The sequence below is a fragment of the Gopherus evgoodei genome, chromosome 2 (genome assembly GCF_007399415.2).
Source record: "Gopherus evgoodei ecotype Sinaloan lineage chromosome 2, rGopEvg1_v1.p, whole genome shotgun sequence".
Classification (NCBI taxonomy): Eukaryota; Metazoa; Chordata; order Testudines; family Testudinidae; genus Gopherus; species Gopherus evgoodei.
In genome coordinates, this window is record NC_044323.1 from 151,353,213 (window position 1) to 151,381,207 (window position 27,995).

General features: G+C 47.8%; 1 protein-coding gene across 3 annotated transcripts in view; it reads left to right on the forward strand.

The window, feature by feature from the left end:
* ADD2 (adducin 2) overlaps positions 1 to 27,363 on the forward strand; it is a 109,136-nt gene extending 81,773 nt beyond the window's left edge. For all 3 annotated transcript variants that reach the window (XM_030551934.1, XM_030551936.1, XM_030551935.1), the window contains exons 5-15: positions 1,375 to 1,455; positions 2,330 to 2,479; positions 5,034 to 5,177; positions 5,840 to 5,938; positions 11,714 to 11,890; positions 13,506 to 13,763; positions 14,852 to 14,971; positions 15,717 to 15,806; positions 17,132 to 17,297; positions 17,677 to 17,805; positions 23,082 to 27,363. In XM_030551934.1, the coding sequence (XP_030407794.1) occupies positions 1,375 to 1,455; positions 2,330 to 2,479; positions 5,034 to 5,177; positions 5,840 to 5,938; positions 11,714 to 11,890; positions 13,506 to 13,763; positions 14,852 to 14,971; positions 15,717 to 15,806; positions 17,132 to 17,297; positions 17,677 to 17,805; positions 23,082 to 23,398 (1,731 nt within the window). In that variant the 3' untranslated portion in view covers positions 23,399 to 27,363. The remainder of the gene's footprint in view (positions 1 to 1,374; positions 1,456 to 2,329; positions 2,480 to 5,033; positions 5,178 to 5,839; positions 5,939 to 11,713; positions 11,891 to 13,505; positions 13,764 to 14,851; positions 14,972 to 15,716; positions 15,807 to 17,131; positions 17,298 to 17,676; positions 17,806 to 23,081) is intronic.
* The last annotated feature ends 632 nt before the right edge of the window (positions 27,364 to 27,995 follow it).

The window sequence follows — 27,995 nt, forward strand, 5'->3', positions numbered from 1 at the left end:
CACTACCGTCCTCCTGCCTTTGCCTTCCACATCCTTGTGTGGAGCTGAGATGGAAGCGTAGAGTTCTTGGTCCTCCGGTTACCAGAGCAGACCAGACTTGTAGGTGGAAGGATATAAAGAGAGGGAGTTCCGATTGGGAGACCGATCTCATTTTTTCTACTAAGCTCTGGCATCCTTCAGCAAACACTACACCATGTAGCCAGTGCAGAAATGTCACATTTGGCACACGCTATCTGTGCTGGTATCTTGCAGAAGCCAATGCATGTTCCTTGAGAGGAAGGGGAAAGGAAAACCTCTCCAACCTATAGTGTTGGTTAGCACCTGGTCAGCGGTTTAATACTATAGGTGAGAGTTGGGGGTTCAAAGTGAATTATCTCATGATGTCTGCTCAGCTGTGCCCTGCATAAGATGACCCTGATCTTACATGCACATGTGCATGGTCAGAAAGCATCCAGCTGAGACTTCCAGAGGCTGACTTTAAAGTCCTAGCTTGGGAACTGCTCCTCAGCTGATTAGATAAGAATTCCCTTTCAGGCCATTCATTTGCTTACTACACCAAGTGGACCAGATCTTCAGTGGAGCTATACTGAGCATCTGGACCAGAGATACCTAGTAAACACAGCAAAAAAACAAAAAACAAAAAACATAGTGAGTGGCATAGACACTACTGAGAAATGCCACATCCCTTTATCTTTGTGATCAAAGGCTGGGAAATCTAGCAGCTCCAGCACAGCCGCATAGCATGTGATCATGGAACATTCAGCACTAGACTCTTTGAATTTTTCTCTGTCACTGACTTCCTTTTTAGTTCAACCCCAATTTCCAGAGTTTAAAGTTCTTGCCCATTGTGACCCAAGCGGAACAGTACTGAGACCAAGCTTGGTCAGTCATGTTTGACTTTCCTGGAGATCTGAAACCAAAATGAAACATGGTGGGATCTCAGAGATTGGAGGCTTGAGAGAAAAATGCAGATGAAAGGAATTATGTTTGGTTTCTTAGCATTATAGGTGGGCTTGGAAGGATGTAGAACCCTCCCAGATTCCATCCCAGCCCAAGCCTGAACGCCTACACTGCAATTTAACAGCCCCTTAGCCCAAGCCCAAGCCAGCTGTCACAGGCCAGCTGCAGGTTTTTAATTGCAGCGTAGACCTATCCTTAGTCCTGGCCAGGAGTATGCGGTCATGGAATGGACTCTTGACTAAACGACATGGTTTGGAATGGAAATGACTATAGAAAAGACAGATACCCTTAGTAATATGAAGAACTCAGAATGTGCCACCAGGAAAGTAAGAATGCACATGCTTCTGAAAATAGTCCAGTTAACCCTAACTCGCCTGTCCTCCCCTCTCCTCTCCCATGCATTTGTTTTGGTAGATGCGTGTCAGCAAAGAACAGGATCACTTCTTGATCTGCCCTAAAGGTCTTTCGTGTAATGAAGTCACTGCTTCTAGTCTGGTGAGTGTGCTAAATAACATCCTCTCCCTTCATAATGAATCCCTCCACTTTCTCTCTCTCTTGAGATGATAAAGTAAATCCAGGCTGGTAAATCTGGGACTGCTTTGGAAGACGTTGACAGCAAAGAATTCTGTATGAGAGATGGTTTAAAAAAAACACAAAAATTATGATGATTTTTTTTTTTTTTACAAATTCCACCTCCCCTCTCACCATTTTTTCTCAAAAATTTGAAATTTGAAATGCTCCAGAGTGATTTGACAACTGCAGTGTGAGGGGAAGAGAAATACATGTGGCAATCTCACCATTTTTTTTCACCCTTTTTTGGTCAAAATTCAAAGTTTTATATTTTTTCATCACCGTTTTGAAACTCAACATTTTTTGTCCAGCTCCTATCTATAAGGAGACCTCACCTGTTAATTGAGCCAGATCAGACTCCTGATAGACAGTGAACATTCAAGAACCACCTAATGGATGTTTTCTTCAAGCTTGCATAGCACAGAGTAGGTTGTGATCCCAACAGATGTCATAAGCCATACAGGAACGGGCTGAGTTGCTGTAAAATTGTAGGACTTGATTCTGTATCCCATACCTACTTCGCAGGCTTAATTCATAGGTTCCATGGCCAGAATGAACCATTGTGATCATCTAGTCTGACCTCCTGTAGAGCGCAGGCCAGAGAACTCCCCCCAAATACTTCCTGGATCAGATCTTTTAGAAGGGAGCACATTCACTGAATGCAAAGCCACCTGGAAGGTGGATCCAACGGGTTGATGAGAGAGCACAGTGGTGTTCTGCAGATCTGGGGTGAGCCATGGGGAGTGTGAATTCCTCCCCTCCCTGGTAAATCTGCTGCCTCATTTCTTTCCTGCTGCAGATTAAAGTGAACATCCTGGGCGAAGTGGTGGAGCAGGGCAGCACCAGTTTTTCTGTGGATGCTAGAGGATTCGGCCTGCACTCAGCCATCTACGCAGCCAGACCCGACGTCAGATGCATTATCCACTTGCACACGCCTGCCACTGCAGCGGTAGGGAGCCCCATCAGTCATGCTGATGGGCCCTGGTTTGCCAGGGTCAGCTGCTGTACAGTTTGCCATGGTTTGCACTGCAGCTATAGAGAGCTGCAGAGTTCAGCTCCAGCTCTGAACATTCCTGAAAGTGGGGAATCCAGGGCTTCGTTCAGGCTCATTGCTGATAACACGCTGCTCACCTCTGTGGTTTTGAGATCTGAGTGTGGCATCCCCACTCCACGAGTCTCTCAAACACATGACTTCCTCAGAGGCTGATCCACATCCTGTTAAAAATCAGTGGAATTAACGTGGCCTCTGACACAGTGGTATTAAGTTTCATTTCCCTTTAGAAACTGTATGATGTTTTTACAGATCCAGACTAACACAGCTACCACTCTGATACTTAAATAGGATAGATATGTGCATCAAATAAGGCTGTTCCTTTAGGAGCTAATAACAACAGAACATCTGCTCAGGAGCATGGCCTCTTGTTTCTGGACAGCCACAGCATTTGTTGACCCTGGGACAAAACTCAAAGGCAGTGGCTTTGTTAGCCCGAATGTCTAGCACAAGCCCATCTCTGTTAAGTAGCTTCATTCATAATGGGTTATGAGAGACCAGTCCTTACTGAGGCATATTTTCCAGTGGGATTCAACCTGGTCTTTAAAACTGTACCTGGGACTTTATAACACCTACCCAACCCCCTGAGCATGCAAATGGTCTTTGCTCATGCAAAGATGAGATGGATGAAACTCACCCCAATGCAACAGAGTTGCATCAGGCCATGTGCACCACTTTGAACGCCATTTAAACCCTTTGAGGGACTAGAACTCGGGAGTTTAGAGTTCTGTTGCCACCTCGGTCACCGACAGTGTGACCTTGCACAAGTTGCTGAATGGCTCAGTGCCTCAATTTCCCCATCTGCTCCGTGGGGATAATACTTGACCTGCAGGGGTGTTGTGAGACTACCTGCCCTCTCTTGCCCCTGGCATGCTACTGTTCAGGGGGATTATCCAGAACTGGGCAAAGTCTGTGTTCATCCAATCCTCTCTGCACAGTGGAACTGTGCTGTTTCTACCACATTGGAATGCTGCCTAGCCCCAGAGAAGGGGGCTCCATTTGCCCTTCACTTGAGCACTTCTCTGATATGTTCAGGTTCCGTTATTTAAGAAATAAACATTTTTTCCTCCAAACTTCATTTGATTCACCTTTGGTCAGTTGCTTTATGCTTCTAATGTGATGCAGGGTCGTAGAAACTGTGGGTGGGATGCATTAAAGTAAGCGAAAGTCCCGCAGCCCCCGGGAGAAGAAAGGCCAAAATATGTGACTGTTACAAAACTGAAGTTTGTCTGTGTTCCTTTTATTGGCACTGATGGCAGAGGTTCATTTTTCACACTGAACCTTCATTGCTTCATATGCCTGTGAACTGATCAGCTGATGCAACCGCTGGTCTGAGGGGTCAGTCCTGGGAGATGCTGGGCAACCTCAGCTCCCATTGATTTCACTGAGACAGAGGAAGAAGGATGCTCAGGATACTGCAGAATCAGGGCCGTAAAAGTGCAACAACAGGCCACAGGCTGCAGCTTTGGCCACAGTTTGCAGGTTTGAAAGCTGAGCATAGACTTGACAGGTGCGTTAGTTTAAACATGAGCAGAGAACCAAAATTACACTAAACTGGGAAGAGTGACAGATACGCTGGAGGGCAGGTTTAGGATACAGAGGGACCTAGACAAATTAGAGGATTGAGCCAAAAGAAATCTGCTGAGGTTCAACAAGGACAAGTGCAGAGTCCTGCACTTAGGACAGAAGAATCCCCTGCACTGCTACAGACTAGGGACCAAGTATCTAGGCAGCAGTTCTGCAGAAAAGGACCGAGGGGTTACAGTGGATGAGAAGCTGAATATGAGTCACCGTGTGCCCTTGTTGCCAAGAAGGCTAATGACCTTTTGGGCTGTATAAGCAGGAGCATTGCCAGCAGATCGAAGGACATGATCATTCCCCTTTGTTTGACATTGATGAGGCCTCATCTGGAGTACTGTGCCCAGTTTTGGGCCCCACGCTACAAGAAGGATGTGGAAAAATTGGAAAGAGTCCAGCAGAGGGCAATAAAAATGATTAGGGGGCTGGACCTATGAGGAGAGGCTGAGGGAACTGGGATTGTTTAGTCTGCAGAAGAGAAGAATGAGGGGAATGAGCTGCTTTCAACAACCTGAAGGGGGATTCCAAAGAGAATGGATCTAGACTGTTCTCAGTGGTACCAGATGACAGAACAAGGAGTAATGGTCTCAAGTTGCAGTGGGGGAGGTTTAGGTTGGATATTAGGAAAAACTTTTTCATGGGAGGGTGGTGAAGCACTGGAATGGGTTCCCTAGGGAGGTGGTGAAATCTCCTTCCTTAGAGGTTTTTAAGGCCCCGCTTGACAAAGCCCTGGCTGGATGATTTAGTTGGGGATTGGTCCTGCTTTGAGCAGGGGGTTGGACTAGATGACCTCCTGAGGTCCCTTCCAACCCTGATATTCTACAATTCTATGCTGATCTTCCCCTTTGTTTCTTGCGTTCTCTCTGTTCGCCAGGTGTCTGCCATGAAATGTGGCATTCTGCCTGTATCCCACGATGCATTGCTGCTGGACAACATGGTGTACTTCGATTTCAATGGAGAGATGGAGGAAGAGGCAGACAGGATTGAGCTACAGAAGTGCCTTGGACCAACCTGCAAGGTTAGGAGAAAAGACACGCTCCTCGGACTGAAAGACGTTATGTCTGATCAGCTGTTAGGCTAATACAGGAATGGGTTTGGCCTAGTGATATTTTCATTGGAGATGGGCTGAAGAGGTGGCGTTCAGATCTGAGTCCAAACCAGGCCTGGGCTGGGGTTTGGGTTCTGGTTTGAGGTCCTGTCAGAGCTTCACATTCTGATGTGTCATCAGATTTTGGCCTGTCATGTGGCTAAAGCACCAGACTGAGAGATCTGGGTTTTACAGCTGGCTGGGCTATTGCCATGCTATTTGAGTTTGGGCCTCCCAATTGCTTTGTGCCTCAGTTTACCCATCTGTGTCCTGACATATCTGGAGGAGTGCCACATAGATTAGTTCCTGACACAGCAAGAGGGATGCCACGTAGATTAGATTACAAGGAAATGGCCAGTAACCCAGGCGAAGTATCAGAATTACTCAACATCTGGGAAGTTACAAAGGTGTTAAATTGCTGTCACTTTCTACAGAACCTGCCATTGCGAATGTGACCTGAAATAGCCTGCAAGTCATTCCAGGGACCTTTGGGTGCTGGGCAAAAACCCAGACTTGTCATTGGACTGTATCTCTGATCCTCTTTAGAAAGAAATGGATTCACAGTGTTAGCTACTGTTTCATTTTCCCTGCAGATCCTGGTGCTGCGAAATCACGGCGTGATCACGCTGGGAGATACAGTGGAGGAAGCTTTTTATAAAACCTTTCACTTGCAGGCTGCTTGTGAGATCCAGGTGAGTGACTCCACCAGGGCAGCATGTTGGAATGAGCATCAGCCCTCGTCAGTGTGTTTGCAAGCTCACTTCTCATTACAATGCTTTGTTACTCTGTTCAGGGCACTGCATTATGTAGTCTAGATGAATACTTCATCTAACCAGCCACCCAGGTACTTATGACTCTTGTCACTGTAAAGTTGGAGTGTCTCTCATAAGTTAAAGACAAAACTACTTGCTCTTTTTCCCTTCCCTACAGGGGCGACTCTAGGCACCAGCAAAGCAAGCAGCTGCTTGGGGCAGCCCATTTTCAGGGGCGGCAGTTGGCAGGAATCCAGCCTGGGAGCTGAGAACCAACAGGGGGCCTTGGGAGCTGTAGTTCCTTGGTTAGCTCCCTGCCTATAGAGCCAGCCCTGGAATAGGGAAAGAACAACATTTCCCAGCATTCCCTTGGTTGCTATCAACAGGAAAGGGAGGGGCAGGGAGTATGGTAGCTGAAACCTCATGCTTCAGCTTGCTGTGAATGGAGAGCTCACTGCTAGAGTGGGGTGGCACTATGAATGGGGAGCAAGTGTGCCCAAGGAGTAGAAGGCTTTGGCCCAGATATCCCCTTCAGAAGACATCCCTAGATTGGATTAGGGATACTGGTGTGACCTCACCTTGCAGCCCCCAAAGAAGAAATTGGGTGGACTAAATGGACAGTTCACCTCTCAAGTTGAAGCCTAGCAAGGGAGGTATGTGGATCCCACTAGATTTTAAAATGTAAAGTAAGGGAGGGGAGGCTCTACTGGACCTGGGCAGCTTTAGATACAGTACCAGGCGCTTAGGAGGATTTCCACTTCTGAGCCATGGAAGCAGAAATTGACTTTTCCTTTCCAGATACAGCTAATATTCAGAAAGGGAATCTAGCACCTGCCTTCCAGATTTGAACACCTCAAAATTCAGGAGTGTTCAAGCTCAATTTGGACAGCTGTTACTTCATTTCTCCCAAATCAAATACACTGATCCACTGTAATTTGCTGTAGAAAAAGTAGGATAAAATTGAGCAAGAAATGCTTCCCAGTGGTTATTAGGACTGGAATTGCTATTTTCAACAGCCATTGCCTCTGTTTGTTTGTTTGTTTGTTTGTTTGTTTGTTTGTTTTGTTTAAAAGGAAGACAGTGATATTGCATTGGCAAATTCACCATAGAAACAAAGAATGGAACAAAAGAATAATAAAGGCACCTCAACTTTTCCTCATTTATGGAGGACAGTCTTATAATATGCATCCAGATATCCTCCAATCACACAAGCTGAAAATTGTTCCACTTTACTGCAGTTCTGTAACCATATGGGAACCAGTTCTGTCTGTGTTCTGTGCACATCCAAAATTCCTGCTGAATGACCCACCCTGGGAGCAAGTTACCAGTGACTCAGGGCTGGGGCGGAAGGACGGTGCAGGTGTGGGGGGGAGAGCCCAGGGCTGGGGCGGCAGGGTGTGTGTGTGGGGGGGGGGGCTCTGGTGGGGGGGGAAGGGAGGAGTCCAGAGCTGGGGCAGCGTGGAGTGGCGGTGGGCCCAGGGCTAGGAGGGCAGGAGAGAGTCCAGGGCTGGGGTGGGTAGGGGGGTGCGGGTTCAGGGGGAAGAGAGCCCAGGGCTGGGATGAAAGGGGAGGCGGGTTGGAGGGGAGAGCCCAGGGCTGGGGCAGCAGGGGGTACAGGTACAGTGGGAGAGCCCAGGGCTGGGGCAGCAAAGGGGTGCGGGGGCAGCCAAAATTTTTTTTTGCTTGGGGCGGCAAAAAACCTGGAGCCGGCCCTTCTTCCCTAGCACCAGTATAGACTGACAGACTTACAGTGATAACTTGCTAAAACAGGACTGCATTGTGTCTGGTATGCCTAATATGGGGAGAGACCCAGGATCATTACAATCCCCCTGTACCAGACACAATGAGCCCTGTGATTGCAAGTTATAACTGTGGTATAAACTACAGCATTCTAAAGCATCCATCCCAAATTTCCAGCCACAACTGTGAAATATTTTAGTGCTTGGTGTAGATGGTGGGCTGCAGGGTGGCAACATCTTGTTTTGACCCTGGGAAGATGTCCCCCAAGGAGCAGATTAAGGTTTGCACTGTAGGAGAGGGCTGCAGAGAATACAGAGTATTCAGAGTAGCAGCTGTGTTAGTCTGTATCTGCAAAAAGAACAGGAGTACTTGTTAATCTCTAAGGTGCCACAAATTTATTTGAGCATAAGCTTTTGTGGGCTACAGCCCACTTCATCAGATGCATAGAATGGACCATATAGTAAGAAGATATATACATAGTAAGAAGTTGACACCTTCTTGTCAACTGTCTGGAATAGGCCATCTTGATTATCACTACAAAAGTGTTTTTTTTCCTCCTGCTGATAATAGCTCATCTTAATTAATTAGCCTCTTTAGAGTTGGTATGGAGTTCCACCTTTTCATATTCTTTGTATGTATATATATATTTTCTTACTATATGTTCCATTCTATGCATCTGATGAAGTGGGCTGTAATCGATGAAAGTTTATGCTCAAATAAATCTGTTAGTCTCTAAAGTGCCACAAGTACTCCTTTTCTTTTAGCAGAAAATACACCAATTCAAGCTGGCTGGATTGCACTGATCATTTATCTCCCTCTACTGGGCAGTCCCTGGAACAGACTTCAGGACGGAAACCAACTTCCTTTTTCACAGCTTTATTTACTGTAGTGGCTTCCAGTCACTCCCAACTTAATCTTGTGTTTCAGCTGCTGCCCTGTTATTTGCTCAATAACTTGAACTGGGTCTTTGCCTTCTCCTCCACTATTGCCTGTTGTTTTGGGATGGGATTTTCAGAAGTGTTTGGCACTGGGCTAGATGAGTTCCCAGTTAAGTCTCTGGGAACTTTACCACTGACTTCAGTGAGAGCAGAGATTAAATGCTGATTTGGAAACCTTGTCCTCTAAGCCTTCAGAGCTCAGCAAGAGCTCAAATGGGGACACAAAATGAGTGATGTTCTGCATCGCTTGCGGCTGCTATTTATTATTTATACAGTGTCATAAACGTGTGTGGTGCTTTCATGGTGAAGAAAAGACAGTGGCCCTGATCTGGCTGTTGCATATACACCAGCATAAATCAGGAATAACTCCACCAAAGTCAATGGCGATACACCCATGTAAAAACCAAAGCACAATGTGAATCAGGCCCAAATCAGTCCCAAAGAGCTCACATGGAAAGGGATGGTATTTCAGGCGTAATATGTGTTCGCTGGGCTAGCTTGGGGAGCATTCACCTTCAGTACACCATGTAGGTGCACCTGTACAAACGCTTTGAGACAATGGTGGTGCAAGTTTCAACCTGAGCCATGTCCAGAAAAAGTCTTTGGCTTCAAACTCCTCACTACATTGGAGCTGCAGTTATTGTAGTTAAAATTATTAGTACTTATTATCAAGTACCATCAATTTTACCAATGCCATGGATTCATTTCTAGGCATAGGTCAGAGCAGGGTGCTTTGCCAGCACACTGGAGGCTTTTGACAGATGTTGAAGACACCCAAGGGCACCAGTGCTTTACTCCACATCTGCCTCTGTTACCCTCTTCCCTCCTGCCCTGTCCCCCTTACTCTCCTTCCTTACAATGCCCCCATTCACTTCTCTTTTCTTTCCATTTAGCTGATCTCCTTCTAATTAAAAATGGAACATGACAGTGGCTGCCACCACATTGTTCACTCCGCTTGCCTGTTATGGTCTTTCCCCCACCCTGTGCTTGTCTTGGGTGTTCCGCTTGTAAGCGCTTCAGGGCAGGGAATGGGGAATACTACAATGGGCCCTGAGTGTCATAAATGTGATTCTGTATAATAATGATATCAGTCAGCACATCTAGAAAACTATCTCCCCTCGGGTAATCAACGTTAGCCACCCAGAATGTTAACAGACAAACGCCCTCAGCTCTGTCACCAACTCAGATTGCCCTGCTTTGTCCTGCTTCCCAAATCCCCATAAACAGCACACACAAAAAATACAGCATTTGTCTCAATCTGAGCAAACCAGACAGAGCCAGCAGGATGCACTGGGAAGAACAGAAAAGGGAATAAACAGGGGTTGTGCTGTTAATGGCTTCTTGTTGGCCACGTGGTGTAAACCGGTTTGTAGGAAGGGTTTGCATTAAGAAAAGACAGTCGTCCAGCAGCTCAGGTTTTCCATGCATGGAAGTGGTGATATGGACATGTTTGTGATAATGCCACAATCCTCAGAGCTTGGTACTGTTATCAGCATTGGAATCACTGAAAGCATCAGTGCTCAAATCTCTGCCCTGGCTCCGTGCCTACAGCCAAACCTCCTGCAGCCCCTCCTACAGCTACTTTAGATGTCCTTTGTGGGTTGGTTTTTTATTCTTTTTATTTTTTAAACAGTGGCTTGTCAGCAAAGCCTGAAAACGCAACATGATGATGCTGACTTTCTTTTGCTCCGCTCTTCCTGCGCTGTGCGGGCGCTAGGGTGACCAGATATCCCTGTTTTATAGGGACAGTCCTGATTTTTGGGTCTTTTTCTTATATAGGCTCCTATTACCCTCCATCCCCATCCTGATTTTTCACGTTTGCTGTCTGGTCACCCTAGCGGGCGTGGCTGTACCAAAGTGGCGGGTTTGGTTGCGCTGGTTAGGCAGCTAGCTTGCAATCAGTGTCATTTATTATAAATGCCGCTGTCCTCCCCTCTGCACATCGACCTACTTCTTTAGCTGGGAAAAGGAGGTCAGCAGCGCTGCTGAGGCCTGGCCCCAGAGCCATCTGCAGGTGAAGGGCTGGGAATACATGCGCTCTGCAGACTGCCTCCTTCCCACATGCAGCCTTGTTGACGCTGCTACTCATGGGCCCTGCTGCCTGTTTCCTGTCTCTCCTCTCCGCCTCCACTCATTACTCCCTAGTCATTGACTCCCCAGGGCAATAGCAGCATTTGAATGCCCAGTGACTCCCGAGGCTGCTTGGCTTTGTTTCCAAACTGGCCTGCGCTCTGCCTCTGAGTGCTCCGGGGCTCTGGGGCTGTTACAGACATATCTCAGCCTTCTGAAATACAGCAACGCCCGGACAAGCGCCACGCAGCTATTTCAGTGCTGTCAGCTGAGGAGAGGGAAAGGTCATCAGTAAATAAATGAATTGGGACCGATGCTGCAAACCATCCGGGTGCCTGAGTAACTTGCACGTTTGCAGGATTAGGGTCTTGCATGGCAAACACTTCAGGGCAGGGGACACTGTTTCCTTTTGGGTGGGGTGCTTGGGGCTTGGGCAGGGAGGGTGTGCCACCCAGCTCTGCTCCTGGTCCTGGCTGCCAGCCCTGTGCTCATGACTCCACTTCTGGTGAGGCCCGCGACTGGGGCTCTGCTCCCAGTCCGAGCTGCTGATCCTGCACCTGTCGCTCTGCTCCTGGCCCCGTGCCTGCCCCCAGCTGTGGCCCCAGCCTCATCCCCCTTACCCCTGTCTGTATTCCCCCATCCTGGAGCTGCAGCCCTGGCTCCAGAGCGTGGGAGGGGGTTACAGACGGGTGAGGGGGGCACGAGGTAGAAAGTTTGGGGACCACTAGTGTAGGGTAACTCTCGCACGCCCCCAAGGCTGGGCTGGCAGGTAGCTGCTGCAGGGGCTGACTCTAGCAGCTTTATTCCATTCAGGAGCTCCCTTCCACCAAGGGAATTCTCTGCTAGCCAGAATCCTTCCCCTTTCTGCAGAGCAAATGGGGGGTGGAGCATAACCAAGAATCTGGCCCTTCCTCAGCGGCTTCTCCAGCTGCGCCTGTATTGCTGTAGTCTCTGTGCTTTGCTCTAGGTCTCTGCCTTGTCTAGCGCTGGGGGAGCTGAGAATCTGATTGTGCTGGAGCGGGAGAAGTACAGGCCCCATGACGTTGGATCAGTCCGATGGGCTGGGAGCACGTTTGGACCCATGCAGAAGAGCCGCCTAGGAGAGCATGAGTTCGAGGCCCTCATGCGAATGCTGGACAACCTGGTAAGTCTCCAGCCGATTTAGCTGTGGCCCATTCCTCATTCTCCACACTCCCCTTCCGGCTGCCTAGAGACAGCGCAGATATGTCTACGCAAGCTGCAACTCACATCTCCAGTTGCAATGTAGATGTAGCATCAGTATCTCACAGGATGTGTCCCAGGCCAAACAAGCAGTCTGATTTCCTGCTAAGGAATCTGCCTCGAAATGTCAGGCATGCCAGCTGAACAGACTACAAATCCATTTCGGGGCATCCTGAATGCGCTCTTCCTGCCTCTGGGGGGCCAGTTTACAGCAGTACATGCTGCTAATCTTGGGAGGGAAGAAGAAAAGATCTGGGATGTAGATAGCCCTCATTTGACCATAGGGAGATGGGCAGATAGCAGAGAAGGCCAAAAATGCTTGAATGAAGAACTGTTTCAAAACAAAAAATTCACAATCTTAAATGTTACACTGAGGTTGGTTTGTTTGTTGCAATATTTTTAACATGTTCTCTTATCAGAAATGTTGTTGCTATCATCATCAAAACTTTCATTCACTGAACCATTCCTAAAAACCAGGATTTGGTTAGACAAAAAATGTTAATAAAAATTTCAGTGGTTTTGTGAAAAGGGGAAAAAGAATCAAATCAAGTACTAGATCTGTTTTGAACCCCGTGGCATTTTTCTCTAACCTTTTCCTGCCATTTTTTTGCCCAGTCCTAACAGGGCCGGTGCAAGGATGTTTTGCACCCTAGGTAAAACTTCCACCTTGTGTCCCTCCACCCCCGAACCCCCACCCTGAGGTGCTCCCCCCTCTGCGGCAGCTCCTCACCCCCCACCCTCCGCCCTGAGGCACACCCCCCGCCCCAGCTTACCCCTACTCCTCCTCCACCCCAAGCACACTGTCACTGCTTCACTTCTCCCACCTCCCAGGCTTGCGGGGCCTAAGCTGATTGGCGCTGCAAATCAGGAGAAGTGAAGCAGCGACGGTGTGCTCAGGGAGGAGGCGGGGCAGGCGTGAGCTGGGGCGGGGAGTTCACCTGTGTGCCGCTTTCCCCCTTTACTTGCTGCAGGTGGCTCTCCCTGCACTCCCCTGCCCCAGCTCCCTCTGCCTAAATGCCGGCGGCGACCGGGGCAGCTGAAGATCCGGCCACCGCAGTCACTGCTGAAGAAAATGGCGCCCCCTAAATCCTAGCACCCTAGGCAACTGACTAGGTTGCCTAAATGGTTGCACCGGCCCTGAGTCCTAATAGCTAGAGCAGTGGTCCCCAAACATTTTACCTCACACTCCCAATCCCTGTCTGCACTCCCCCTCCCAGAGTCGGGGTTGTGGCTCAGGGAGGGGACCTGGACATGGGTAAGGGGGTCGGCGGCCTGGCCACGTCTGGGGCCAGCAGCCGGCACCCTGGCATGCACCTGGCAGGTGGGACCCCAGGCACGGGACTGGCAGCTGGAGCTAGATGCAGGGCCAGGAGTTGGGGTTGGGGCCAGGAGCGGAGCTGGTTGGCACTCCCTGCTGGGCCCCAGCTACGCCCCCCGAACGTTCCTCTGCGCCCACCTAAGGGGGCACGTCCCACAGTTTGGGGACCTCTGAGCTAGAGTTTTCCAAGTAAAGAAGCATTCTGTTTGTGTCCTTCCAGGGTTACCGAACAGGCTACACGTACCGGCACCCCTTTGTCCAGGAGAAAATCAAGCATAAAAGTGATGTGCTGATCCCTGCCACCGTCACAGCATTCGTCTTTGAGGAGGAGGTTGCTCCCATCGCCACCCTCCGACAGCATGCCCAGAAGCAGCAGAAGGAGAAGACCCGCTGGCTAAACACGCCCAACACCTACCTACGCGTGAACGTAGCTGAGGAGAATCAGAGAAGCGCAGGCAGCCAGCGGACAAAGACCACGGTAAGAGGGAATGAGCTTTGTGTGCTGTGTACGAGGCACCATCACAAAGGAACATAGCCAACTTCCTCCACAACAGTGAAGCGCAGCGGGTAAGGAGTTAAAAGGCCCAATAGATGCTTGGAGCCAATCTAGACGTTCTCTTGATGTTTCTGGTTGGACTCGATAGACCTGCAAGCATGGACTCTCCCAGAGTAACTGTGGCTCAGGCTAGAACTAGAGTAGGACAGCCTGTAAATCGTTACCTTCAGGTTATGGGGGAAAGGTTTTTGGGGGAAGGGGAAGTTTGCATTCAAACCAGTTCACTCATCCCTGAAAACAACCCCTCGGGTTCCAGGCAGCAAAGCTGCTTTCCAGCTTTCCAGGTACGACAGGGAGCCCTTGCAAAATTGGCTACTGGTCTGTATAAAAATGTTCACCTTCCTCTTCTACTGAGAGATGCACTAACCAGCTGGGGCTTCTACCAGAGTGGAGTCACCTGGGGCACAGACAGAAAGAGTGGGCCAGTGGTGAGGGTGCTAGGTTGGGGCTCTGGAGACACCCAGTCAGTCCCCTACTTTGCCACTGACTTCCTGTGTGACGTTGGGCAAGTCACTTAGCCTCAGTTCTCCATCTGTACAATGGAATAATAGTCCTGCTCTGCCTCACAGGAGCATGGAGGAGAAATACATTAAAGGTGGGGAGATGCTATGAAACTGGGGGCCCTACAAGTTCCTAAGCTAAATAGACATTTGGATAAGGATTTAACAATTGCTTACTAGACACAAGCCAAGGCAAAATCCTAAAGCTGCGCACACCAGAATCCAGATCGGTGGAATTGAACCCGAATGGGCTGAACCAAAACTTTGAATGTCAGGGAAGGGGGTGGGTTAGATCTGAATCCAAATTCAGATTCCTGAATTTTGCAGCTGACCCCTCTCTGTGTAAGGGATTTTACCCAGCACTGAATGTCTATGAAGTTTGGAACATCCAAAATTCTGTGATGGGTCAGAAACTCATAGGCTGTGTTTTCTGGGTCTTAATGATACTGCAATTCCAGGCTTGATGCATTTTCTTTGCTCTTTCCCTACCCTATCCTTGGTATGGGCCAGTGGATGAAGGCCGACGAGGTGGAAAAGGCCAGCAGTGGGACCCCGATCCGAATCGAAAACCCCAACCAATTTGTACCTCTCTACACAGACCCACAGGAAGTGCTGGAAATGAGGAACAAGGTGTGGCAGCTCTTAGATGTCTCTCTTGTCACCCCCACACTCTATGGCAGGTTTTAGTTTCCAGGTGGCTGAGAATCAGTAGATTCCTTTGAGACTCCAATGACCTGACTTTCCTGCAGCTGGTGGGGGAGCAGATGAGCCACTTCCTTTTTACATTTTCTCTTCATTTTACATCAGCAAGTTTAGTGCTGATGGCGAGGTCCAGACTCGCCGCTTTCAAGTACTCTCTTCACCACCAGAGCAGGTACCAGGGTAGTTCACCATATACCCCTTCCCCAGCGCTGCCTTGTAAACACGATTCAGCCCTGATCAGAATGAACCACCCGTAGGTTAGAGGGAAATTCATTCTGTGACCCATTCGGTGCCTGGCCTCCTGACAGAAGTTCCAACTAGTGCCAGTGTCACGCTAAACCTCCCTGTGCTGTAGGAACAGGGATGAGATGTGCTGGCTTGTTTCAAGGACCGGGCATTGGATGGCATTCAGTCGCTACTGAGCTAAACTGGATTCAGATGGGCAGCCAAGGAGAGAGAGATTCTGGGCTTGACTCTCTACTTTCTTGCTCTTGTGTCATTGTTGATACTGGTGCAAAGAGCTTTTTATGCTCCCTTAGCCCAGGTGTAAATGTCTCTCCAAGGCACAAATCAGTGTCAATTCAAGGCCCGCTCTATTACTGTGCCCCTAAGCCAGCTAGGCTAGGCTTTTATTTCAGCTCTTTTTATTTATTGGCTGATTTTTCACCCACAGATTCGGGAGCAAAACCGCCAGGATGTGAAATCAGCAGGACCCCAGTCCCAGCTCTTAGCCAGCGTGATAGCAGAGAAGAGCAGGAGTCCGGTACTCTTATTAATGAAGGGGCTAACTTCACAGGGAATGTTATAGTGCAGTAAACATCCCTGCTCTTCTGCAGCTCTGCCAATCAAGGCAGCAGCCGTGTGTGGGTTAAGGGTGAATAGAATCACAGAAGATTAGGGTTGGAAGAGTCCTCAGGAGGTCATCTAGTCCAACCCCCTGCTCAAAGCAGGACCAATCCCCAACTAAATCATCCCAGCCAGGGCTTTGTCAAGCTGGGCCTTAAAAACTTCTAAGGATGGAAGATTCCACCACCTCCCTAGGGAACCCATTCCAGTGCTTCACCACCCGCCTAGTGAAATAGTGTTTCCTAATATCCAACCTATACCTCCCCTGACTGCAACATGAGACCATTGCTCTTTGTTCTGTCATCTGGTACCACTGAGAACAGTCTAGATCCATCCTCTTTGGAACCCCTTTCAGGTAGTTGAAGGCTGTTATCAAATCCCCCCTCACTCTTCTCTTCTGCAGACTAAATAACCCCAGTTCCCTCAGTCTCTCCTCATAAGTCATGTGCCCCAACCCTCTAATCATTTTTGTTGCCCTCCGCTGGACTCTCCAGTTTGTCCACATCCCTTCTGTAGTGGAGGGACCAAAACTGGACGCAATACTCCAGGTATGGCCTCACCAGTGCTGAATAGAGGGGAATAATCACTTCCCTTGATCTGCTGGCAGTGCCCCTACTAATACAGCCCAATATGCCATAGGCCTTCTTGGCAACGAGGGCACACTCCTGAATCATATCCAGCTTCTCGTCCACCGTAATCCCTAGGCCCTTTTCTGCAGAATAAGCACGCGGGCTCTAACTGCGGAGCTCAGATCAAGGGAATCCTTATGGTGTTGGTGTTGAAGTGGGGGGCCTCTCTCCCAGCTCAGAGTTGGACTGGAGCTGCCCTCACCCCGTTAAAACTACATTGTGCCCCAACTCCATGGATGGCAGTATCAAATGGAGACACAGAGTAATGGATCCACTAGCCCAACCCCCTATAGTAGCCCCTAAGGTGTTTCTCCTACCCTGGAGCTGAGTTCATGCCCCACAGGGGTTATGTGCCTTTCCCATAACCTGCTCCCCTTGTGCATGGTGGAATTGCACCACTTCTGCTGCACACGGGGATTTGCTTCCTGCCGGTCAGGATCGGCGTTGGTGAGAACGAACACTTAAACCATGGGCTGGGCTCCTAGAATACTGAGCCTCTGGTCCATGACAAAAGAGGGTCACTAGCTTAAGTTAGATGGCCCACAAAACCCACAAAACCTTATCCCCAGCCCTTGTGCTGATGTTGCAATGTTGTGTCTGCGGTTGGTTTCAGTCTGCGGAGAGTAACCTGGCTTCCAAAGCAGACACGGAGACGCAAGAAGTAATCCAGGAGGAGATACCGACTGAGCCAGAGCCCCCCAACCCATTCAGCCAGCTAACTGACCAAGAGCTGGAGGAGTACAAGAAAGAGGTGGAAAGAAAGAAACTGGGATTAGATGGTAAATAACCGGAGGGAGCGGCCATGGCTTTGTTCGATCATGTGAAGTGTGTGTGTGTGTTGCGGGGGGGTTCACTAGGGCACTGGCCAGCGAATCCAGGTTCTTGTCCTTGCTCTGCTTGATTCAGAGCAGAGTCTTTCCTCCCAGATCACTGTGAATCGAGCAGAACACGGACTTGCATCTGGCTCTCCCACATCCCTGTGTATGTACAGCGCTCCCAGAAAACCCTCCCTATGGAAACCGATACGTCTTCAAAACATTTGCGCTTGGAGGAAATATGTTCCAATTAGCTGTACCCAGAAGACAGGCGGGGAGTGTGTCTTTTGGGATCCCGCCCCCCATTTTTTCCATAGCACTTGGATGTCTTCTCTGCTCCTAGGTGAGAGAGACGTGAGCGTGGAGGAATCTCAGGCTTCTCCTGTGAAGTCCCCCTCCGCTTCCCTGCAGCGAAGCCCCACAAAGTCTCCACCAAAGAGCCAACCCGTGTCCCCCACGAAGTCCTCAGACGGTAAGCTGGCCCTGTGCCCTAGGCAGTGGTTATGCTGGATGGTGGGAATTGGAGCATTTGGGGTTACTGCCTAGGGTGGATGCGGCAGTGTTCTTGCAATCGTATCCTGATATAAACCTGAGCCCTGCCACATGGGCAGCAAGGCATGGGCATACTGTAGGCTTGGAGGGGCATCTTCCGCCAGTGGAAAGATAATCCAGTTCTCCTTTTTTTGTTAAAAGGAGGGTGGGCTATTATGGCCATAAGTTCTGCGGCACCTTTGTCCCAACAAATCACACAGGCGGTCTTTGGAATGAAGATGTGTCTATTTCTTTATTATTTGCACCGCAGGAGTGCCCAAAGCCCTCCTCCGGAATAAGCTCTCCCATTGTGTTAGGTGCTGCACAAACCCATAGAAAGACACAGCCCTTGCCCCAAAGAGTTGGAAGTGTAACTTGAAACGAGGCGCAACCAGTGAGCATAACAATACATGTAGTAAGAAACTGCTGGCTATGGACCTGATCCAAAACCCATTGAAATCAATGGGAGTCTTTCTACTAATTCCAGTGGGCTTCGGGTTAGTCAAATGTGTGTGAGTTGGTCCCAAGGGTTCCAGAACATTATATATATATTTGGTATTATGTTGCTTCTGCTCTTACATTGAAATCCAAGGCAGTAGCTAGATAGATAGATATAGATATAGAGAGAGATATAGAGAGAGAGATATATAGATATAGATATCTCCAGCCTTGGACTTCAATGTAAGAGGTGACATAATACCATCAGAGGGTATCAGATAGCTAAAATGAAAACACATCAGCATTGTGTTAATCAGTAGCTGGGCATAATGCGGGGAGAAAAAATGGTGTGAGTTATTAGCATGCTTCTCAGATCAGATGCATAGCTCTGAGACAATGAAGGTATCTGGCTGTCTTAGGCAAAGGCGTGACCTGGTCCATGAAGGTCAATGTGGTGGCATTACTCTTTTATTGTTTTCATTGTGTCACATTGTGTCTCATTGTGTTGGTTTATGTCTGTCCCCACAATTTCTTCCTTTCTCTTTCCATGTGTTGCTCTCACCAAAGGACTTACCTCTGATTCTGAATACTTGTCACTGTAGTAAGTATAGAGAGGCTGTTTTCTAAGCTCGCATACCATCACCTTGCGGGAGGTGGGATGCTTCTCACAGGGGAGATAGAGGGTGGGTGGGGAAATCTTCCAATACGTTCACAGCAGGGATGCAGCTCCATGGAAAAGCTTCCAAATGCGCTAGCTTTCAGTTCACCCAGTATCAGTCTTTCGTTATACGGGAGACCAATAGGCACCAGTTTTCAAATGTTGGGCACCTTAACAGAACCTGCATGTTCTGCATTTGGCTGTTCCGATCAGCACTTAGGCTGAGAGGCAGGATGGCCTATTGGACGGAGCACTAGACTGGCACTTAGAAGATTTGAGTTCTATTCAAGTCAATTCCCCACTCTATGCCTCGGTTTCCCCATTTGTAAAATGGGGATAATGCTACTGACATGCTTTGTAAAGCACTTTGAGATCTACTGTGGGAAAGTATTACATGAGAGCAAAGCATTATTATTATTATCATCATAAATTCTATCTATCATTTCTCTAGAAACCCTCACCATTGTGTGTAAGCACTGATACTTGAAAGTTCCCACTTTACCTACCTGTGTGCTGATTTGACCATCCAATTGTGTAATTTAGACCTCTATTAAGATGCCAATGCCTCTCACTTCAGAGGGATTTTTAAGAAAGGCTCCTTTCTTATAGGCTGTTTCAGAAGAGTTGCTCTGACTTTTTCCTTACTCAAGATTTTGAGAAGGATTGGTTTTTATGCCCCATTTTTATTTCCTGTCTCTCTTCCACCCAAAGATAGTCCTGAAAGTTGTAAAAAGAAGCCAGCTGTAGCCGCAGGTCTTTGTAGAAGGAATCTCCCATCTTCAAAAGCAGCACATCAAGATCACAAACTCTGCTTAAGGGACAAAATTCTGCCCAGGAGGGCTTGACAGTTTTCTTCTCGCCCTGTTCACAGAACTTCTGCTGAGCTCAGTGGGTAGCGTGACCAGAGAGCAAGTGTGAAAAATTGGGACGGGGGCGAGGGTAATAGGCACCTATGTAAGACACAGCCCCAAATATCAGGACTGTCCCTATAAAATCGGGACATCTGGTCACCCTGTCAGTGGGGGATCTGTGCATGGGAGGGGAATGGAATATAGGATACAAGATCTGCCGGACAGATCTGAGAGCAGAGGTTTGTCCTAGCTTACTGACTTCAAAACACCAACGGTACGAGTTCAAATGGCCAGCATTAAAACTGGACAGCAAAGCTACTTATGCTTGCTATAAAAAGCTTTTCTTGCAGTTCTTCTGTCTTTTCCCCATTGCTTCCGATTGTGCACATCACTTTCCGCTGTTGCATACACAATTTGTGCCTTTAGTGTCCTAAAAGACAGCATGGGAAAAGGAAAGTTCTAAAATTTGATGAGGTTTCTGATGGTAAGTCATTATTTGGGTGGGGGCGGTAAAATGAAAAAAAAATCAATGTTATAGATACTGGTAGGGATTGTTTCACCTAGCAGCTCCCTCTGTCCTATGCAGAAGACCAGAGTCTGGGCAGGTTTCAAGCCCTTACACCGTGTACATTTAAGGATATTACAGAGCACAGGGTCTGGGGGTGATGCAGTGTTGCATTCTTCATGCCGCCTAATGTGAGAGTGTCTTACAGAGGCAAAGTTTTTTTTCAGAATATTTTTTTACTCTTTTTTTCCCCCCTACCAAAACAGTTTGGCAAAACTGACATCTCGTAAAATGTCTCCGTGTTGCCAAATCTGCACTTTGCTGGGCGGTGGGGAGGGGGAGGGAGAAAGTTGGAGCTGAAAAATTTCACCCAGCTCTATTGAATGCACAGCCTGTCTGAAAGCTGAAGCTACTTTCTTTCTTCAGTCATAGTCGGCTTACTACCCCTTTGCATTATTTCTTTATTTGAAAATATGTGGCTGAATTCTTACTCTAGTACTTTCTCAGGACTCGGCACTGTGCTTCTCTTGTCAAAGTACTTCTCACACCAGCCACCTGACTGACATACCTTTGCGTAGTGATGGTGTTACTGTTTTAAGTAAGCAAAAATCTAATGGCTTGGTGCAATCAAAATTACAGATAGACTCTGGTCTGCTTCAGATTTTGGATCTTTTGGACCAATCTCCTGTGATGGGAGGGACGGAAGTAAGAGTTTGTCTATGCAAGTATGAAGGTAGAGTGCGCTAGCCTGTGGCACACTAAGTTGTGACATGGACTCAACTACCGCGCACTAAAAGTTCGGTGGTGCATTTTGCAGAACGTCAAAGTGCACTCCAGAACTTGGCATGCACGGTAGTTGGGTTCGCAGGGTGACTTAGTCCACAGCAGCCTAGTGCACTGTACATTCAGATGACCCTGGCTTGCCGTGCACTAAGGATATGTCTACACTTTGACCTGGGAGTTTGAGGAGATATACTCACTTCACCTCTCATCAAGCTAACATAGTGGTGTGAGTGGAGGGGCATCTTGGTGTCTTGGATGGCATTGGGGGGCTGTGGGAGACTGTACTAGTGACTGGGACGTGGGCAGTCTGGCCTGGTAGGCAGCACGCTGTTCAGGAACCAGAGATCAGTGGGCAAGTCCGAAGTCAGAGCCGAAAGTCAGACAGGAAACGGGAAGTAAAGCCACAGATCAGTGCCTAAGGTTGGAGCCAAAGCAGTCAGAAACCAGAGCAACTGGGTTCAGGGACTGGAATGAGACCAAGTGCAGAAGCCGGGAACAGAGCAGGATTAAAGTCAGGAACCGAGGACGAAGCCAGGAGCCAAGAAGCTGACAGCAGGGTCTGTAGCAGCAGCAAGCCAGGATCCACCTTGTTGCACAGATGGCTTCCTGTGTCTCTTTCTGGCTTCAATAGCATACCCCAGTGGTCCCCAACCTTTTTCATCTGGCGGGCGCCAGATGATGAGCCACCGTGGACCGTGGCCGGCAGACGAGCATCCACCAAAATGCTGCCGAGAAGTGGCAATGTCAATAGGTGTCACCGCCAACAAGCAGCGTCATCCACAGGCATCACTGCCGAAATGCCGCTGAAAATTGGTGGCAGTTCGGCGGCGACACCTCTGGATGATGATGCTTGTCAGTAGCATTTCAGCGGATGCTCGTCCACCAGGTAGTATGCGGGCGCACATATATGCCCCGGTGGGCGCCATGGCACCCTCAGGCACCACGTTGGGGACCTCTGGTGTACCCAGTCCAATCATGGACTCCAGAGCGTCTCCAGTCGGGTCCCTGTGGCTGGTGCACTTAGTGGAGTGTTACACCTTCGGGCTCCCAATTCCTCAGTCACGGCTAGAGTTGTCAGGTGGTGATGTGGATGCGGCAGTGGCTGAGAGCCCACAGGTTCAAGATCCCATGATCCTCACAGACAGATACGTACTCAGGGTGCCTCATTGCAGCTGAAGTCTATTTTTAGCACACGAGCTTGCTCAGAGCTAGCACAAGTATGTCTCTTTGAGGATCCACACCCCAGCTTGAAAGGTAGATATATCCTGGGTCTCTGCATAGAGAAGCTCTAATGTTTTTTAAACTGTATTGCGTCTTGAGGGTCACCTTCAGTCTCACTGAGTTGCACTTAGTCACAGGAACAGCCCCAGCAGAAACGGCGCTACGCACTAAGTACCACTCTGCGCTCGCCAGGCTCGGGCTCTAAGTCAAGGAGAACTGGGTAGAGGTGCAGGCAGGCTTGGAGTCAAGCAAAGAGCCAAGCCTTACAAATGAGGGCAGCCAACATTGGAGGTTGACTGGCTGATTCCAAATGTTCTCTGCACTGCAGGCTCTGAAAAAAAAAGCTTCCTCCTCCGTGCCATTTCCTTTCTATCCCAAATCCTTATGGAATCATGGTGGGGATGCCTGCACAAAATGTATTCACTGTCTGAATTAACAAGGTTAATTTGTCCTTACAGCCAGCCTCTGGGGGGGTTGGAGGGAGGAGATCCAGCTTTCACCATACCAAATATTATACATATTTTGATGCTAGCTCTATCCCAGTGAAAAACCAGCAACCCGGCAAATACCAAAAACCTCTTCCACTTCTTCAATATTCCGCTGACCCTTATCTTCAGCAACCCTAAAGCAATCAGCTGTTCTGCCTGGATGGCAAAGCCAGGCGATCCAGCCCTGTAGCCACACAAAGTAGCAGCCCTTCTAGTGAGACTGGGGACCCTGCCTCCATAAATCCTCATGCCTTGTGTCTTTCTTTTGTGAAGGTGCTAAGAAGACGGACACCAGCCAAGCCCTTGCCGATCGCACTGCTGCTGGAGAGAAGGCGCAGCCAGCAGCGGTGGTCGTGAATGGGAAAGATGACGACCAAACTGCAGAAGACACCCTAAGCAAAGGAATGAGCCAGATGACCACAACCACAGATGCCGACCCAGATGCCCCTAAGGACAAAACTGAGTCAATTACTAGTGGGCCTGTGTCCCCAGAAGGCTCGCCATCCAAATCTCCCTCCAAGAAGAAGAAGAAATTCCGGACCCCATCCTTCCTGAAAAAAGGCAAAAAGAAGGAGAAGACTGAATCTTGATTCCTCTCCAGGCCTTCTTCTCCTGCTGCTTCCTTCCTTTTCCCCCACCCACCAAGGTCAAGAGCAGTAGAGGAAGCTGATAGCCAATAGCTGCCTCTCCTAGAATGGTTTGTCCTGAGATAGAACCAGAGGTTGAGGGTACTGGAATGACTCCTGTGTAATACGTGTGGATGAGACAATATCTAGACTTTGGGGGAAATTAGGTGAATTTTCTGGGTACTCATGGCACGAGACCTATTGTTCCGTGTTAAACTGGTTTTTGAAGAAAGCGAGCTTAGGAATGATTGTGGTCCTTATTTTCTGCTCAAGGGAGCTAGTCACTAATTTCACAAGCTGTAAAAGTGGTTCTCTGTACCAGTTCCTCCTTATCACAGCACTAATGCTCCAAACCATTATCTCCTGTGGGCAGAGGTTTTTCCACATGCTGCTACCTTTACAGCCCATGTGGCCACCTTTTAGAGATAATTTGGTGCAAGAACAGACCCTCATGAAACAGGAGGGGACACTGACAATGATTGATTCCCTTTTTCCAGTTCTGCAGTGGAATCCTGGCTAATTACCTTGTTGCAATTTGCCGTATAATCTCAAATGGAGACGATCCAATTTTATCAAAACCCAAAGGTGAAGGATTGCTCTCCTAGAAGGAAGGGTCAGGCTGTGGACCCATGACCTTTTGCTTCCTGGTGACTACCTTACACCTAGGCCAACAAGCCATTTTCAAGTTCCTTTCTAGCCAGAATGGTGACACCAAGTTATCTAACGATCCATTTGCTGCAGTAGTGAAGCCTCTTGGAAATGACTATTGTGTCTCAGTCGGTGGGGAAGTACACAAATCCCTCCCTCACAATAACACACAAGATAACGTGTCCCACTATAAATATAGTGGTAAGAGCGGGGAAGGAAAAAAGCCTCCAGGAACTCTCTATGTTAAGTTTAAGAAGCAAGAAAATTTCAGTCACTAAGTGCTATTTTGTTAGTTCGGAATAAATGCACGCTGACGATATCACTCCTGTAATAATCACTCCAGAATGAAAAGCCTATAGAAAATGCGACTTCACCCTCACTTGCTGCGCTACTAATTAATTGCACTTAGATGAGGCTGTGATGCAGATATGAGACCTGTTAGCACTTTTCATTGCATTCAGCTTCCGCTGGCTCAGCACATGCCATTCTGGACTGGCAGCGAAGAGGGGTTATGAGTGCATTTCCTTTTCCCCACCCACACCCTCCCACCAACCCCAACTCCAGAGTGAAAATGAAACACGAGTTCACACCTGTGACATGTTATTGCCAACTGGCTTAACCTGCCCCCCAGTCTCTAACCTTCACTCCCTCTTCAAAATAAGACAAAGTTACCAACAGATTAGGATTATTAAAATTTACAGTCAGAGAATCATAGAAATATAGGGCTAGAAGGGTCATTGAGAGATCATCTAATTCATCCCCCCATGCTAAGATAGGATTAAGTAAACCTAGACCATCCCTGACAGGTGTTTGTCCAACCTGTTCTTAGAATCCTCCAGTGATGTGGATTCCACAACCTCCCTTGGTAACCTGTTCCAGTGCTTAACCATCCGGATAGTTTGAAAGGTTGAGCTAATATCTAACCTATCATGCCACAGTTAAAGGAGAGAAACAGGCCAATGTTCCTCTGTCAGTTTGAGGACTCTGGCATTAAAGGTGCGAACCAAATGAGATCTTGATCTTGCCCCATTGAAACAAATGGGAGCTGGATCAGACTCCGAAGGCTTAGGGTCGCTGTTCTGAAACAATGGGCTATTGTTAGTCCGCAGAATGGGAGAGAGAGAGAGAGTGTGTGTGTGTTCTCTGTCATCAGCTCCACAGAATGGAAGGCTTGCAAACAACTGACTTAGAAGGATATTGTAGTCTATATACTGACATGGTGTTCTGGGTCAGGCTCACCTCTAATGTCTATCAGTAGTTCTATAAGATCAGGAAGCGAGGCCTCTTTCTTTAGTAGCCTGGACTTGAAACCCTGCATGCTGAATGCCAATGAAGTTTGGATTTGGATGTGATTCCGGTCCATAATTTGTGAGCCGGATTCATCTCTGCCTGTATGAAGCAAACTGATTGGAAAAATTCTGATAAAAAAACAACTTTCATTGTTTTCTTTTGTTTTTTTTTAAATGTTCCAACCCCTGTGGTTTTCAGAGTCTCATCTGTGTTGGAATGAGGCTGTGGGGTCTAGAGGTTAAAGCACATGACTGCATTTTAGGAGACCAGGAGTCTATTCTCAGCTCTGGCCTGCTGGTTGACCTTGGGTTAGTCTCTGCACCTCAGTTTCCCCTATGTGCTTTGAGCTCTGCTGTTGAAAAGTGCTATATATGAATGCTAGGTATGGTTATTTATTATTCCCCTTCACAATAACAGAATCTGTTCAGACAAAATGTCCTTGAAATAATCTTTTTTTAATAAGGCTCTTGTGGTGGGGAATCCAAGAACATGCCTTCCAGAAAGATCCATACTGAGAAAGTAGCTGATGCATTTTCTTCATAGGGTAGGGAATCAGCTCCCCAATCTTGCATCACGATTTGCCTTAATAAAAAACTATGTGGTGATTTGCAATTTTTAATAAGCACCAAAATCTTGCTTTGCCACCTTTTTTGGGGGGCGGGGGTGGGGAGGAATAGGATGGAGGGGAAGATATTTTGAAAACGCAAGTTATTTTTATTTTAGAGGGCAAGTTACTAGGTGTGCTTGGCAAATGTGGAACACGAAAAAAAATCACCAAAAAAACCTCAACAGCAAAAACACTGGACGTTTTAGATATGTGCTCTTGGTGTTCATGTATGCTAGATAAATTAAATCCAGGTCCTTAAGGTTAGCTGTGCTTACATTTCTGTTGCCTAAATCCATTGTATGCACGATGGGCAGATTTTGACAAATTAAAGGCCAAACTTATAAATATTTACTGTTGGATGTTGTGCTTATTAACATTAGATTTTAAGGCCAGAAAAGCTCATTATGACTATCTAGTCTGAATTCCTGAATAATACAGGCCAGAAAATTTCACCCCTGAGTGATCCCACATAGTCAATGGTTATTATTGACCATGATGTCTTACTGTTGTTTAATATCTGAATTACAACTCTGCCCAGAGGCCCATGATCCAGATTGGGGCCCCATTGGACTAAGTGCTGTATAAACATAGATGAAAGCGTGGTCCCTGCCTCCAGAGAGCTTGAAATCTTGAGTCCTGCTTCTGCAACAGACTCCACAGACCCATGTGAAGGGGTCCGTCTATGTGGTTTCAGTCACAGTACTAGGCCTAAGACCCTAAGACCTCAGTCCTGCAGTCAGATCATGTGGAGTCCCACAAATTCCAGTGGGGCTTCATGTGAATATGCACACACTATGTGGATCAGACTGCAGGACTGGGGACTGGAGTGGTGCCTGAGTCTTATGCTGAAGTGGATTCCACCCTTAGTACAATTAATACATGGGGCAAAATTCAGACTTCATATAGCTAATCAGCTCCATTGACTTCCTTATTTGTTACTTGTACTGGAATTGCATCCGTTTACACCAGCTCTGATTTTTGCCCTGTGGTGTGTCCAGTTTTAAGGTCTGGCGCTGCGTGTTGGGCACCAAAGAAGAAAAACATGAGCCAAGGTCTGCTCCATGGAAAGGCAAATGTTGAGTTGTGTGACCGGGTAAGCCGAGAAGGGCCATGTGAGGAACATGTAGGTTAGAGACATACTCAAAGAAACAGCCATAAACAAAAGAACAAGGGAGTGCAGGCTCAGATGGCTTGGTGATGTAAAGCGCAGTCTAGACAACTGTGTGGGTAAGAGAGGCCAAGAGATCAAGACTGAAGGGAAAAGGCAGCGAGGCTGACCCAGGAAAAAATGGTGGGATGTCATAAGGGAAGATACAAAAACAACTAAGAGTCCGATGGCATCTTAAAGACTAACAGGTTTATTTGAGCATAAGCTTTCGTGGGTAAAAAACCTACTTCTTCAGATACCCATGAAAGCTTATGCCCAAATAAATCTGTTAGTCTTTAAGGTGCCACCAGACTCCTAGTTGTTTCTGTGAATACAGACTAACACAGCTGCCCCCTGATAAGGGAAGATGTTAGTTTGTGGTGTGATAGAAGTTAAGGCATTGAGCAAAGTGCTTTGGTGAGAGAAGACATGTAGCACAGACCCTATATGATGGGATTAACGCCAGGAAAAAGAGGAGGGGTGTGTGTGTCTAAGTCAAATATATAGGTGCATAAAGCTAGGCTTAATGTCTGAATAAATTGTGAGCAGAGACAAAAGTAATATGACTCCTCAGATTTTATTTAGAAGAAAATAAAGAAAGGCTGAAAGCTAAGTTCTTGGAATGTCTCAAGCCACCACTCCCCCAGATGAGTAAGAGGTTCGCAACTTGGTCCTAAGACTTTTTACTTTTCTTCTTTTTCCTCTTTTCAGTCTGAGATTTTTGCATCTCCTCTCACCCCTTCTGTACTCCCCTGCTTTCCTCCACTTTTGTTTTCTATCTACCATCTTGCATATGTTTGTAGATAGCACCAGGGCCGATTGCCACTTCCTTCCCACTCCTTCCTCTGTAAGGTTGGTGTCAGCTTGAA